At 44.2% G+C, this 13,096-nt stretch overlaps 1 protein-coding gene across 4 annotated transcripts in view; it reads left to right on the top strand.

Moving 5' to 3' along the window:
* The window catches only part of jcada (junctional cadherin 5 associated a), a 258,299-nt gene extending 250,701 nt beyond the window's left edge, over positions 1-7,598 (top strand). For all 4 annotated transcript variants that reach the window (XM_078537786.1, XM_078537793.1, XM_078537800.1 and 1 more), the window contains one exon: positions 3,101-7,598. In XM_078537786.1, the coding sequence (XP_078393912.1) occupies positions 3,101-3,135 (35 nt within the window). In that variant the 3' untranslated portion in view covers positions 3,136-7,598. The remainder of the gene's footprint in view (positions 1-3,100) is intronic.
* Positions 7,599-13,096: the final 5,498 nt, after the last annotated feature.

Below are 13,096 nucleotides of genomic sequence, written 5' to 3'. Positions count from 1 at the left end.
CGAGGATGAGCACGCACAGGAAAATGCTGAAGGGGTAGACGCTGACCCAGGCATACTCCAGGGACACCCAGGAGGCTTTATTTAATCCAATGAACCTTCAGCTAGCACATCACATATGGACCTCCGGGACAAGCATGGGCTGTAGGCTCCATACTCGATACCTAAGTGCAAAATCTGCCTGGTTAGGAACAATAACTAAGCTCCTTCTTAATAAAGCTGAATGTCCCACAAAGCATTCATAACATTATTGGAAACCATCCAGCTGCAGAACAAAAGAGGCACCCTCAGCCATGGTGACATGTCTGAATTTAATATTGCAACCAAAGAAACTTAATGAAACAAAATGAAAAAGGTGTTAAAAATCACACCAATTCATAAAGACCTCATTGCCGGCCAACACAAAAGCACCAGTGATAAACCCGCGGTGTGCCTAAGGTGCCTTATGTTTATCTTTTCAGGTGCTACGTCTTGGTGCTACCCCATCGCTGGGACTGGCATCTGAGACAGCCTGCTGACTCTACTGTCCTGTTGGCCACGATGACTTTGGCGGGTGTCCTCTGGCCCGTGGAGCCTGTGCTGGCCCCGCCTGGGAGGGAGCAGCCGGTTCCAGAGCTGGCATCTCCCCAGTCATCGCAGTCTCATTGGATGCAACGATCACTGGAAGAGGGGCGGAGGAGCTGCCACCCTCATCCGGAGCACCCTGAGAGTAGCCCGCAGAGATGACAGGCCGCTGCTGCGCTGACGTGAGGTCGCTTCGGACCTCCCTGCTCACCGTGGATGGATGGGCACCGAGCTGGGAAAGTTGGTGTCCAGACCATCTCCCACACTGGCACTGACCAGCTGAGGTCAATGCCGATGTGAGGGCTTGCTGGTCCAAGCGCATCTCCAGGAAGCCCTGATGGGTCTCCTGGAGGAGCCTCTCCATGAGAGTTGCCACTCTCTCCATGGAGGATGCATGGCGCTCGGACATGAGGCTCATTGCTTTGGCGATAGTCTGCGTAGACTCCTCCACCACGGACACCAAGCCAAGCATAGCCTCATGTGTCTCCCCCAGATGTTCCCGCACACCTGGCCGCATTTCCTGTGTTTGCTGTATTGTGGACGACTCCAGAGGCACATCATGAGGCACCGACTGAGCATGTGCCTGGTCCCCTGCAGCCCTCCGACTGCTGGCGCCATGGGCACTCTCTGTCTCTGCCAGCTCCTCCAGCGACTGTGAAGTGCCCTCACCGCTGTGCCCCGGGACACTGGCCAATGTTCTAATTCCCATCGAGGTGCTACTATCTGCGCTGGTGCCTGCCTGGCAGAGATGGTGTGAGGCTGGTGAGACTTCAGGGCCCTCAGGTGTGAGAGGGGGCCCCTGCTGCTCCTCCTCCTGGCCCTGCTCCACTGATGCTGAAAGGAAGAACAAGGACATTGGATCATTTAACGTGGAGACAATGTCAATGTGCATCCCTGTTCCCCAGATCATTATGTGCTCATCCTTCCATAAGCAATGGTCAAGCCATGTTGCAAACTTCAATCACGGAACATTCAGCACTGCCATGGCTGTTGGGAGAATAATAGTGACCTCAGTGCCGGATAAACATACCTGCCCGTGGCACCCCAGCCCCACCGACACCGGTGGACCTGGGAGCATGGCCCCTCTCCAAAATTAAGTAGCTTGAAGCATCTGAGGGTGGCTGAAGAGCCAGGAAGGGGAATGGGGACTTAGCCTCCTGCTTGAAGCGGCTGAGAATCACTAACTGTGCCGTCCCTCCGCCAGTCCTCACCCGCTCGGTGGCATTATGTGCATTCTTCTCCTGAAAAGGAGAGAAGAGCATTGATTAGTGCTACTTGTACCTGGAATCTCCTCGCGGACGGCCAACCCCAACAAGGGTGGGACATTGCAGGGCCCCAGTGCCTCCTCACCCCGCTGCTGCCGAACACTCACACAAAGATGCTCGGCCTGTCCTCACAGACCCCTTCCCCGGCCCCCTTGGCCAAATGCTGCCTACATCACATTTGGGACCACAGGGTCTAACCTTCCATAGCAAGGAGGCACAAACACGTGGAGCGTAGAGGGCAGCAGATCGATCGGTGCCACACCACCTTGAAGCTCCCCTCCCAGCCTGACATCACCCTGACTTTGACATGTCCTGGAGTTCCAGCACTGCGCCTGGGTGCAGCTCCTCCAGGTTGCCCCCAAAACAGTAATTGGGTCTCAGTTTACCACATGTTGCGGGTGCAGAACCCATCTCTTCACCACCCTCTTAGGGTGACCTCGGCATGGGCATTATCTGCTGGCCCACCCAGCGAAGGACACAGGCTGTTAATGATTCAATGCAGTCACTGCACTCAGAGTTGGTGGGGGAGGGGTGGGGTCCGCCAGGGGGGGAAGCCTACCTGCTGGGTTAAGTGACCAATGCCAACATGGTAGTCACCCTTCCCGAATGCAACAGGTCGTTGAAGCATTTACAGCACTGGATCCAGGTGCGCCACACCACGTCACGGGAGCTCACCACCTCCGCCACCTCCTCCCAGGCACGTCTGGTCATGTGGGGGTTGCTGCTCCTCACGTCCTGGGGTACGAGCACCTCCCGCCCGTGCTGCCACCTCCTCGAGGAGGGCAGCAAGGCAATTGTCAGAAAAACGAGGGGCACAGTGCCCCCCTGCCCTACCTTCCTGCCTGGCCTGCTCACCAGCAGCGCTCTGGGGAGCAATTCCACTGGCCATGATTCACAGCCTTTGAAAGGCTGCAGCAATCGCCATTGCACCCGGCAGTCATTGCAGTCCCGCTGCCGCCCGCCCGCTCCCGCTGTCCACGGGAGCCGCGATTCACACTGGCCGGGCCTTAATTGGCCCGCTGGTGTAAAATGGCAGCGCGGACCCGATCGCAAGCGGTGATCGGGTCTGCGCCCACCCCCGCCCGCTCCCACTCCACCCCCCGCTAGCCAGAAAATTCTGCCCATGGTTTAATGAGTTGACCATCCCATAGCACTGAATAATGTCACATTGGATTACATAGGCTGAAATGTGTGCAAGCTTGTGGCTGGAAGAATTATGTGTGAAACAGATGCTGATATAATTTTCTTCACCCCAGATTATTCCTGTTTTCCAGATGCCTATGATCCCAGCAAAGTTGAGACCGTGTGAAACAGAAGGAGATGACAAGAGCAAAGAGATTTCAGGAAAATGTTATGGATTTTACACTGTGATCTGTTCACAAGACTGTCTTTCATCAAATGCAAACTTCTGGACTGCCTTCGGCACACACTGTTTATATTAATAAATACATTGATAAAATGCTGCATCACTGCCAGGAAGATATTAGTCAGGCACATAAACCACTGTTAACCACCTAGTGTCTGAACATATATCACTGTTCAATAAAAATTACAGCCTTCTATAGCTGGTAGCTACAACTCAGTTCCTGGTGCACATGGGTACACAGCACAAAACCATCCCTAATTTCGTATTTAATTGCAATCTCACTCTGAATCCAGAGAATGACTGATAAAATGTTGCATTGGTGCAGTAAAGGGGTGCTTTTCTGAAGCTGAGTCTGAAATGCGCAATGCCTGACACAGAATGCTTGACGCTATAACACTGGACACCTGAATTTGGGAAGTGCTCCCTCCACTAGAGCTAATATTGCTCACTTGATGACAACAAAATGAAGAAAATTCAAGCCTTCCGCATTGAGCTCCCACTAACTGGATCTGATATCAGAAAATGGCAATATTACTCACATGCAACTGAATTTGCTTCCTCTTAGAGGTATTTGTAAATTCATAACTTTACATCTTAATTGCAACTAATTATGTGAAAGCGTTTTGTGGTGAATGTGGATGTTTTCAAATTATGAAACCCCTAAGCCCAGGTTTCCCAACATTGGCGCAGTTTAGATTGGAATTGTTGTTGGCGAGTTTTAGACGGGTTCAGATGGAAGTGAGTTGTTTGCGAACAGTTTTTCCAAATTAGATCATTCGCAAAGCTTCAGGTGCGACCCTGGGCTGGTGCAGGAAGCATAATGGGGACGGGAGTGAAAAACCAGTGAGAAGTAAAATTTAAAGGGATGTGTCAAAATATAGGGACCAAAATTGAGAAAACCTTTGGCAGCAGTGGGCTTGGCATCCCAGCTCCCTTTGAACAGAGGAGCCTCCTCGTGCACTAATTGTGCTACCAAAGCAAGAACTGCCATCTCTCTCAGTAGATACGGACACCAGGGTCCCCGTGGCTGGGCACAAATTGCCAGCATAGACCCAGACCTCTCTATGGGTCCTCCTCCTCTTCAAATTACTACAGGTAGCGGGGAGAAGGGGTGTGTACCCATAAAAAAACTAACGGATTTTTTTATCGGTACACAAGACTGAACAATTGAGAGATTAAGTGCCTGCAAGACAAAATAAACAAAAGAAAATGAGCATACATAAATGAAAACATTCGTGAAATGTCACAGCTGGAATTTATTTATGCAGGCCTTTAAAATCAATTTAAATCCTGTCGATACCTTTAGCGACGCTGGGCAGCCATTTCACATGGGTGCCCTTTCAAAACAGCGTTCTGCCTACCTGAATGTTGGCAAGTGCCAGGCATGATGGGCACCACCAACACCCTACCCAACATGAATATCTGAATGAAGAGGTCACCTATTTGAGGCAGGGGGTTCCAAAGCTGTTGATTCCCATTCCCCAGAAATGATACTATGAGACCATATGCAGGATGGCAGCGAGGCAGAGTTCCCATCCATTCACCATGACCAGACACCCAAGACAAATTATTACTACAAGTGGCCGACAGCAGAAACACGAAGCTCATCCCTGTCTTACAAGATGACTTTATTGAGATCTATGCAGTATGATGCGTCCCTCAAATGAATATCGGTATTACATTGACAATAGAAAATTTAGAAATGTGCCCCACTCACAATTTGCAATGTGTATTTTTTATTCAACATTAATTTAAATATTTCTGACCTTAATTAATTGTGTGTCTGCTACAGACTTAATAATCAGTGCACACTAAAGTTTTCTAAAAAATCGTTTGTGGATGCAATTTTCAACTGAAAACCTTCTAGACATGGATGACTCCATGCAAATTATATTCACAACCAAGACCATCCAGTGCCATTACACTGCAGAACTTGTAGATGTGTCTTTGTTTTTGTTTTTGAAAATGGTTCACAAGACACAAGATGACGGCGCAAGTGGCCATAACTCAGATCATCAAATCCATTGGCACTTTTTACTCCCTTTTTTGGAGTTCCTCAGATCTGATGTTGCTGTGAACTGTTATAACAATTTGCAATAATATAGCACCCCTGATGTAGAAAAATATCCCAATGCGCTGTATTGATTTTTAAACAGAAGTGGAATGTAACCCTTTAATTGCTTGTTGGTGCCTTTCTGATTGACTATATACTGATGACGACATAGGCTCAAAGATTTTTGCTGTAAATAAAATATTATGTATATTTATTTTTAACCTATACAGTATTGTTGGAATTGAAATGATGGCAAGAGACCTTGTGATTTGGAATCTTGATTAACACAGTGAAGCAGTAGTAACAGGCTAAGACTGTGAAACAGTGTGGAGATTGAGGTTATTGTAGGTGGGATTTCTTCCCTTTCCCCGTGCCTCCAAGGACTAGAAATTGTTAAGGATTTATTGTAGCAAACATGTTAAATGAATGCCTACCAGCATCTTCTCAGGACAGTGAGGAATGGGTAATAAATGCTGACCTTGCCAGCAATGCCCACATCCTGAGAATGAATGAAAAGAATATGAAAGTCTAAATCAACATGTGTGTCAATAATATGTCTAATATGCCATGTGTTTGCACATAGTTTACTTACCAGGTGTCAGACTTGATTTCATAAAAGATGCCAAGGTAGTGAGTGCAAAGTGAATTGCCTAGTCAATACATCAGGATGCTTTTCACCAGTCCTGTCGTTTTCAATGGAAAAGCACAAATGGCCAATATTTACATTCAGATTGAATGCCACAGAGTAATTATAAAAAAATCCTGAGATTGAATGTTTGCCAGCCTGGATTCTGGCCCACTTTTTATTTGGTGATGGTGGGATGCAAAGCTGGCTTTTATGCTTCCATAGGGCAAAAATGACATTATTCTAAGTTCAAGCATATCATACTAATCCAAAATGCTACTAACTCTAATGCAGCATATGTGCTTCCTGCAGATAACATATTCATTATTTTTATAACATTTAAAGAAATAACATGAAAAAAGTAAGCTATATTATATGAAATTGTGTTTAACATTTAAATGTGAGTCCAGCCTGGGCTTAGTTTTCATTCTGAGCACATGGGACACAAGGTATTCAAAATTTAATGAAAAGTAGCAGCAAGTAAGCTTACAGCTGACTTAATACATAGGGACAAATTGAATAGTTTAATGCATATCTATGTATTTGGTATGTATACGGACAGCAAATTACATTCATAACCAATACCATCCAGTGACAGAGAAGAAGAGTTGAATTACGTGCAGCTTTAACAGGAATTCAAAAATAAAAGTTGGCATAAACCTTCTATTTTGATTGGTTATCTCAAGTTCCACTCACTTTCATCGGAACCAAGTAATGATTATTTACACCTAAAAGCTTTTGAAGTAAATTTAATGGGGTTGGGTTACAATTCATCAAAGGCCGGTATTGTCACTAGTTGTATTTTAGCCCATCGATACTAATCCACTTTAGAAATCCACTCAAGCAATGCAGTTTAAATTTGGTGCATTATGTGTCTTGGTGATACCCTTGATTCATCATCTCAAATTGTTTGCAAAACTACCACACCGAGGCCTGTAGCCAAATCACCCTCATGTTATATAGCTCAAAATGCTTTCTAGCCACATTCCAGTTATAAAGCGATAAAGTCCATTATTGTATAACAGCATGGTTTCTTTTATAATTAGAGTGGACAAAATATAAACATTTTCACATTTTACTAAAATCCTAGCAACAACACTCAAATAAATCGCAATTTCTGCAGAAAGCCAAATTTTGACATTAATGCCAAATACACTGTAGGAGAGAGATTGGAAGCTTCGGTCTCACAGGGAAGACTTCTGACAGCTAATCCTCTGCTGTTGTCAGAAAATAATCACCTCAACAGAACATACAAATGTGGATCAAAAAGGTGAGGCAGGCTGTTATCGACTAACATTGTCTTTTTGTTTTTGACGAGGTTATACCTGTATATGAATGCTTTATCCCTTCCTTTTTGGAGACAGTGTTGATGAATGGTCAGAAGTAATTGGAATGCAGTCCTTTTCTACTGTCTGGACAGAAGATGGGGATGAACTTGCATTTCAGTGACTCAGAAAAACACCCAGCATCCACATATCTTAAAAGCTGTTCCATAATTTTTTTGAAAACAAAAGCTGTTATATTATATTTAAAACATAAGTATGTAATTGTATAGAACCTAAGAGGATGTGGAATAAAATAAAAGGGAATCTATTTGTTTTTCCTTATGGCTTGCCATTAACTTCTATTTATCAATACAATGTAAATACTAATTCACATTGTGTCTTGTGTGTTCACCGGTGTATATTATTCCAGCTTATTTCTGAATAAAATATATGCATGAAACTACTTTTAAATATTACTCTATTTGTATTTTTCTTAACTTTCCAATTTCTTCCCATTTTTCTCACTTGCCACCATATACATAATCCACCATCCAGGAGAGGTTGAGTAGCTCAGTCAGCTGATTGGCAGGCTTGGAATTGTAAATTCAAATCTTGAAGTGATGAAATGAGTACCACGTCTGAGGGTGTGAGGAGAAAACAGGAGCCTCAGGGTCCAGGGACCCTCACTGTCAGTGCTTTGGCCTCAGGCTGTGATAGCTTGACGTTGTGAGTGGGGATGCTATTAATCAAATTAAATCAACCTCAACTTAAAATTATATAGCATAGTTGGTCAGGTGTTTCTCACGTGTTGGCGCAGACTTGATGGGCCGAAGGGCCTCTTCTGCACTGAGTGATTCTGTGATCCCAATTCCATAACAGGTTCATTACCAGACAACATTTGACACCAGCCACATAAAGAGACGTTAGGACAGGTTACCAGAATCTTAGTCAAAGAGGTGACTTAAAGGAGGGGAGAAAAGGAAGTTTAGGGAGTGAATTCAAGACCTTTGGGCCAGAAGAGGAAGGTTAGCCAAGGACTGGAAATGAAAAGTGAAGTGAAAAAGCACCTGGGCTATAGCTGTGTACCAAGGATCTCAAACCAGTGATACCCCAGATGTTTAAACAGGCAACCTAAAAGTAAGAATTCAGATACAAAACCAGCACATTAAATTACTTGGTAACTAGTAATTGCAGAGGTCCAGGTGCCCTGTGCGTGGTATAAGCCTAAGTAATTAAGATGCAGATTCTACTAGTTCAACTTGAGCACCAAAAATCAGTTCAAATATTACAGCAGAGTGCACAAAAATACAGTGATAAAGGTCCTCAAAGAGCGAGACCGATTTCATTCTTTTGACAGCTTTATCTGATTTTGCAATGGGAGACACTCATCGCAAAGTGGAACACATTTTCATTTAGCAGCACTGCCAGATTACAAAACATTGTGCGATTGCTCAGTCACACTCCAGCTTTTAAAACAATTTGTATGCTGCATCAACATAAAATTTGTAGTTCAGTTGGACCACCAGGAAATCTTTAAACTATGTTTGTTTGCAAATAGCTGACTGTCCCTTTGGCTCATCACTAATATTAAAAATTCCACCAGCAACCTGGTGGTCCTTTGCTTCACCAAAGGGTGAAGTGAAACAATCAATAAAACTCAGTGATGTCAAGCTGCATTATCATAGAAATAATAAATAAAGAACTTTATTTATAAAACACCTTTCACAAACTTAGGATGTCCCAAAATGCTTCACAGCCAGCATACGAGTGTTCACAGCAAGTTCCCATAAGCATGACCAAATTACCCATTTTATTATTAATTTATTTATGGGGTGTGGGTGTCACTGGTTAGGACAGCATTTATTACCCAGCCCTAATTTCTCCTTGTCCAGAGGGCAGTTAAGAGTCAACCATGTTGCTGTGGGCCTGGAGTCACATGTAGGCCAGACCAGGGACAACAATACCCTAAAGGACATTAGCAAACCAGATGGGGTTTTACAACAATCAATTCATTATTTCCAGATTTTTACTGAATTCAAATTTCACCATCTGCCATGGCAGGATTTGAACCCAGGTACCCAGGACACTACATGATTAGTCTAGCTACAATACCACGATGCCATTGCCTCCATGAACTGTTGGCTGAGAGATCAATATTGGCAGAGCACCAGGGGAACTCCCCTGATCTTCTTCAAATAGTGCCACATGGGAAGTTTTACATCCACCAGAAAGGGTAGACAGGACCTCGGTTTAAAGCCTCATCTAAAATCTCATCGTTAGAATGGAAGTGAAGCATCAGCCTGGATTTTGTGCTCACGACTTTGGAGTGGGATTTGAACCCATAACCTTCTAAGTCGAGGCTAGTGGGCTACCACTGACTGACACCTTGTAAGCCAGATAGTGGAAATAAAAACAGAAAATGCTGGAAAAACTCAGCAGGCCTGGCAGCATCTGTGGACAGGGAAACAGAGGTAACGTTTTGAGTCCAATATGACTCTTCTTCAGAACTTCCAGCACCTGCAGTGGTTTGCTTTTATTTAAGTCAAATATTGGTGTTGAAACAGTGCATGCTGCGCTACAATTCCATGAATCAGCTACAAAGTAACTTGTTCCTCTGTCTGAAAGCATACTGCAGGCAGGCTGAGAGAAATATACTTTTTGTTCCATTAAGTAAGCCTTTGAATGCCTTTTCTTAGGAAATGCAAGCTCAATGATATGTCATGGAGCAAAGGGCTCCAATATTGTTTAGAGCTCCCACACCATTTATTCAATGATGTAAGTTCCCACAGGCATCAAGTATCCTATAATGTAAATATATTTAGCTTACAATCAACTAGTATGGATATGGTACACATACTTTTGTGATATAAGCATGACACAGACTTGAACAGAACATTAGTCTGAGAAATTAATCACAGTGGAACCATCCCTATTGGAAACACTCACAGCTGTCCTTGTTTAGCAGCAGTTTCGTGTCAACTGCATATTTTAAAAATTGAATAGGTCAAGGTTGGGCAAGTGTGGAGCCAGAAACCTTTATATTTTCAAGAGGCATATTGTTCACAAGTTCAAGAAACACTTATGGATGAACAATGGGTTTGTATCTCTTTCGATGTTCTTACAGAAGGCTAATCTGATAGGTGATGGTACGACATTCACAAGTTCCTCTTTATTAAAAACATTCTACACCAGAATTGGCAAGTTTCAGTTAAACAGTTCGATTGCACCAAAGAGATTTAAGACACAACACAAAGAAAACAGATACCATGGATCACGGTGTATATGTCGAACTTGGTGTAAAAGATGACCCATTTTTTCAGTCTCCAAAAATAATGTATTTTGCATAAACTTAGCATTTCAGTCGACCCCCATTTTCAGACATGAAATGCTATTCTCGCATTAGTGGTCAAGTTCAATTTTTTACCCCACAAGTGCATGTTTTACTTACCTTATATGGACTCGAGGGATCCAGGAGGTGATACTGACTGTGTTGCAGTGATGCCTGTGAGTTTAAGACACGCCCACACAGAGGAGACTCTGTGTGATGAACGATGAAGAGAAATGAGTCTTCCAACAGGGATAGGCAATAAAACTGTTGGCCTAGCCAGCGACACCCATGTCCCACGAAAGCATATAAAAAAGAAGCTGGTTTCAAACTAAAAGTCATAACATTTGTTAACTCATCAAATAACTGTGATGTTACGAGGGAATTCGGCGTTAGTGAACGATTGGTGAGAGACTCGAAGAAGGAATCAGCTCGGAAGAAGATTCCCAAGACCAAATGCGCCATGAGTACAGAGACCAGCCACTGGCCAGATCTAGAGAGGCATGTATTGAAATGGGTCCTCAAAAATCATCAGAATGGTTAAGTCGTCAGCACAACTGCAATGAGTATATCTTTTTTTATTATTCATTCATGGGAAGTGGGTGTTGCTGGGCTAGGCCAGTATTTATTTCCCGTTGCTAATTGCCCTTGAGAAGGTGGTGGTGAGCTGCCTCCTTGAACCGCTGCAGTCCATGTGGTGTAGGTACACCCACAGTGCTGTTAGGGAGGGAGTTCCAGAATCTTGACCCAGCGACAGTGAAGGAACGACAATATATGTCCAAATCAGGATGGTTTGTGGCTTGGAGGGGAACTTCCAGGTGGTGGTTTTCCCATCTATCTGCTGCCCTTGTACTTCTAGATGGTACTAGTCGTGGGTTTGGAAGATGCTGTCTAAGAAATCTTGGTAAGTTCTTGCAGTGCATCTTGTAGATGGTACACACTTCTGCTACTGTACATCAGTGGTGGAGGGAGTGAATGTTTGTGGATGGGGTGCCAATCAAATGGGCTGTTTTGTCCTAGATGGTGTCAAGCTTCTTGAGTGTTGTGGGAGCTGCATTCATCCAGACAAGTGGAGAGTATTCCATCAAATTCATGACCTGTGCCTTGTAGATGGTGGACAGGCTTTGGGGAGTCAGGAGGTGAGATACTCACCACAGGATTCCTAGCTTCTGAACTGTTTTTGTAGCCACAGTATTTATATGGCTAGTCCAGTTCAGTTTCTGGTCAATGGTAACCCCTAGGATGTTGATCGTGGGGGATTCAGCAATGGTAATGCCATTGAATTTCAAGGGGCAATGGTCAGATACTCCCTTTTTGGAGATGGTCATTGCCTGGCACTTGTGTGGCGCGAATGTTATTTGCTACTTGTCAGCCCCAAGCCTGGATATTGTCCAGGTCTTGCTGCATTTGGATATGGGCTTCTTCAGTATCTGAGGAGTCGCATGTGGTGCTGAACATTGTGCAATCATCAGCGAACATCTTATGACGGAAGGAAGGATATTGATGAAGCAGCTGATGACAGTTGGGCCTAGGACATTACCCCGAGGAACTCCTGCAATGATGTCCTGGAGCTGAGATGATTGACCTCCAACAACCACAACCAACTTCCTTTGTGCTCAGTATGACTCCAACCAGCAGAGAGTTTTCCCCCTGATTCCCATATACATCCCCATATATGTACTTTAATGAAGCAAATCAAACCCTGAGTCCAGCAAAGATTTCGAACAAACTGCTAGTTGGTGTAGCCGCTTTACGGAACAAAAATGTTGTGAAAGAAGACCATGATTGTTCACAGAGTACCAAGAGGCCTCAATGCCAAAAATACCAGTTTCCAATGCTCCAACAACAGACAACAGCAAAAGCGTAAGTACCCATTATGCCACATTGGGAATATAGATGAAGCGCCCATGAATTTTGATATGCTCAGGAGCTGAACTGCGGAAGGGAAAGGTTTGATAACAGTTCTAATGAAAGCCACAGGACATGAGAAAATGAGATTTACAGTGCTATTAGCCTGCATGGCTGCCGGAATGGAATAAAGCCCACGGTACTTTTGAATCAAACCATGCTGAAAATCAAGTTCCCTGCAGGAGTATTTTTGCATGTCCATGACAGCAGTTGGATAGATGAGCTTGGAGTGAAGTTATGGATCAATAGTGTATGGAATAGGCATCCCAGTGGCCTACGTAAAGAATGCTGCTTCTTAGTGTGGGACATGTTCAGATCCCATGAGTCAAGAAGCGCCTGTAAAGAAATAACACACTGTAGTTCTACCAGGGGGTCTAATGTCCATAATTCAACCTTCGGATGTTTGTCTTAACAAGCCATTCAAGGATCATGTTTGCACTGAATGTAATCAGTGAATGGTTGAAGGAGAAAAGCCTTCAGGAGGAGTGGAAATATAATTTACTTAATGTAAATTTGGATTCCTATTTAAGGGCTGGTTCTAGAACAAAGGATCTTGAGACCCAGCAGGCTTTCCAATTGAAAGACTAACAGCTCAGCGTCAGGACTGATCAGCCAGCCTCAACTAGGATGAGGTTTGGTTTAGTTCGGTGCCAGGTGTTTTGTGCATGGCATTGCCCATTAGGGTACTGATGAAGAAAGATTTTGTTAGACCAATGTATTACAGGTAA

This window comes from Cetorhinus maximus, chromosome 3 (assembly GCF_964194155.1).
Source record: "Cetorhinus maximus chromosome 3, sCetMax3.hap1.1, whole genome shotgun sequence".
Classification (NCBI taxonomy): Eukaryota; Metazoa; Chordata; class Chondrichthyes; order Lamniformes; family Cetorhinidae; genus Cetorhinus; species Cetorhinus maximus.
This window is presented reverse-complemented; position numbering and strand designations above follow the sequence as displayed.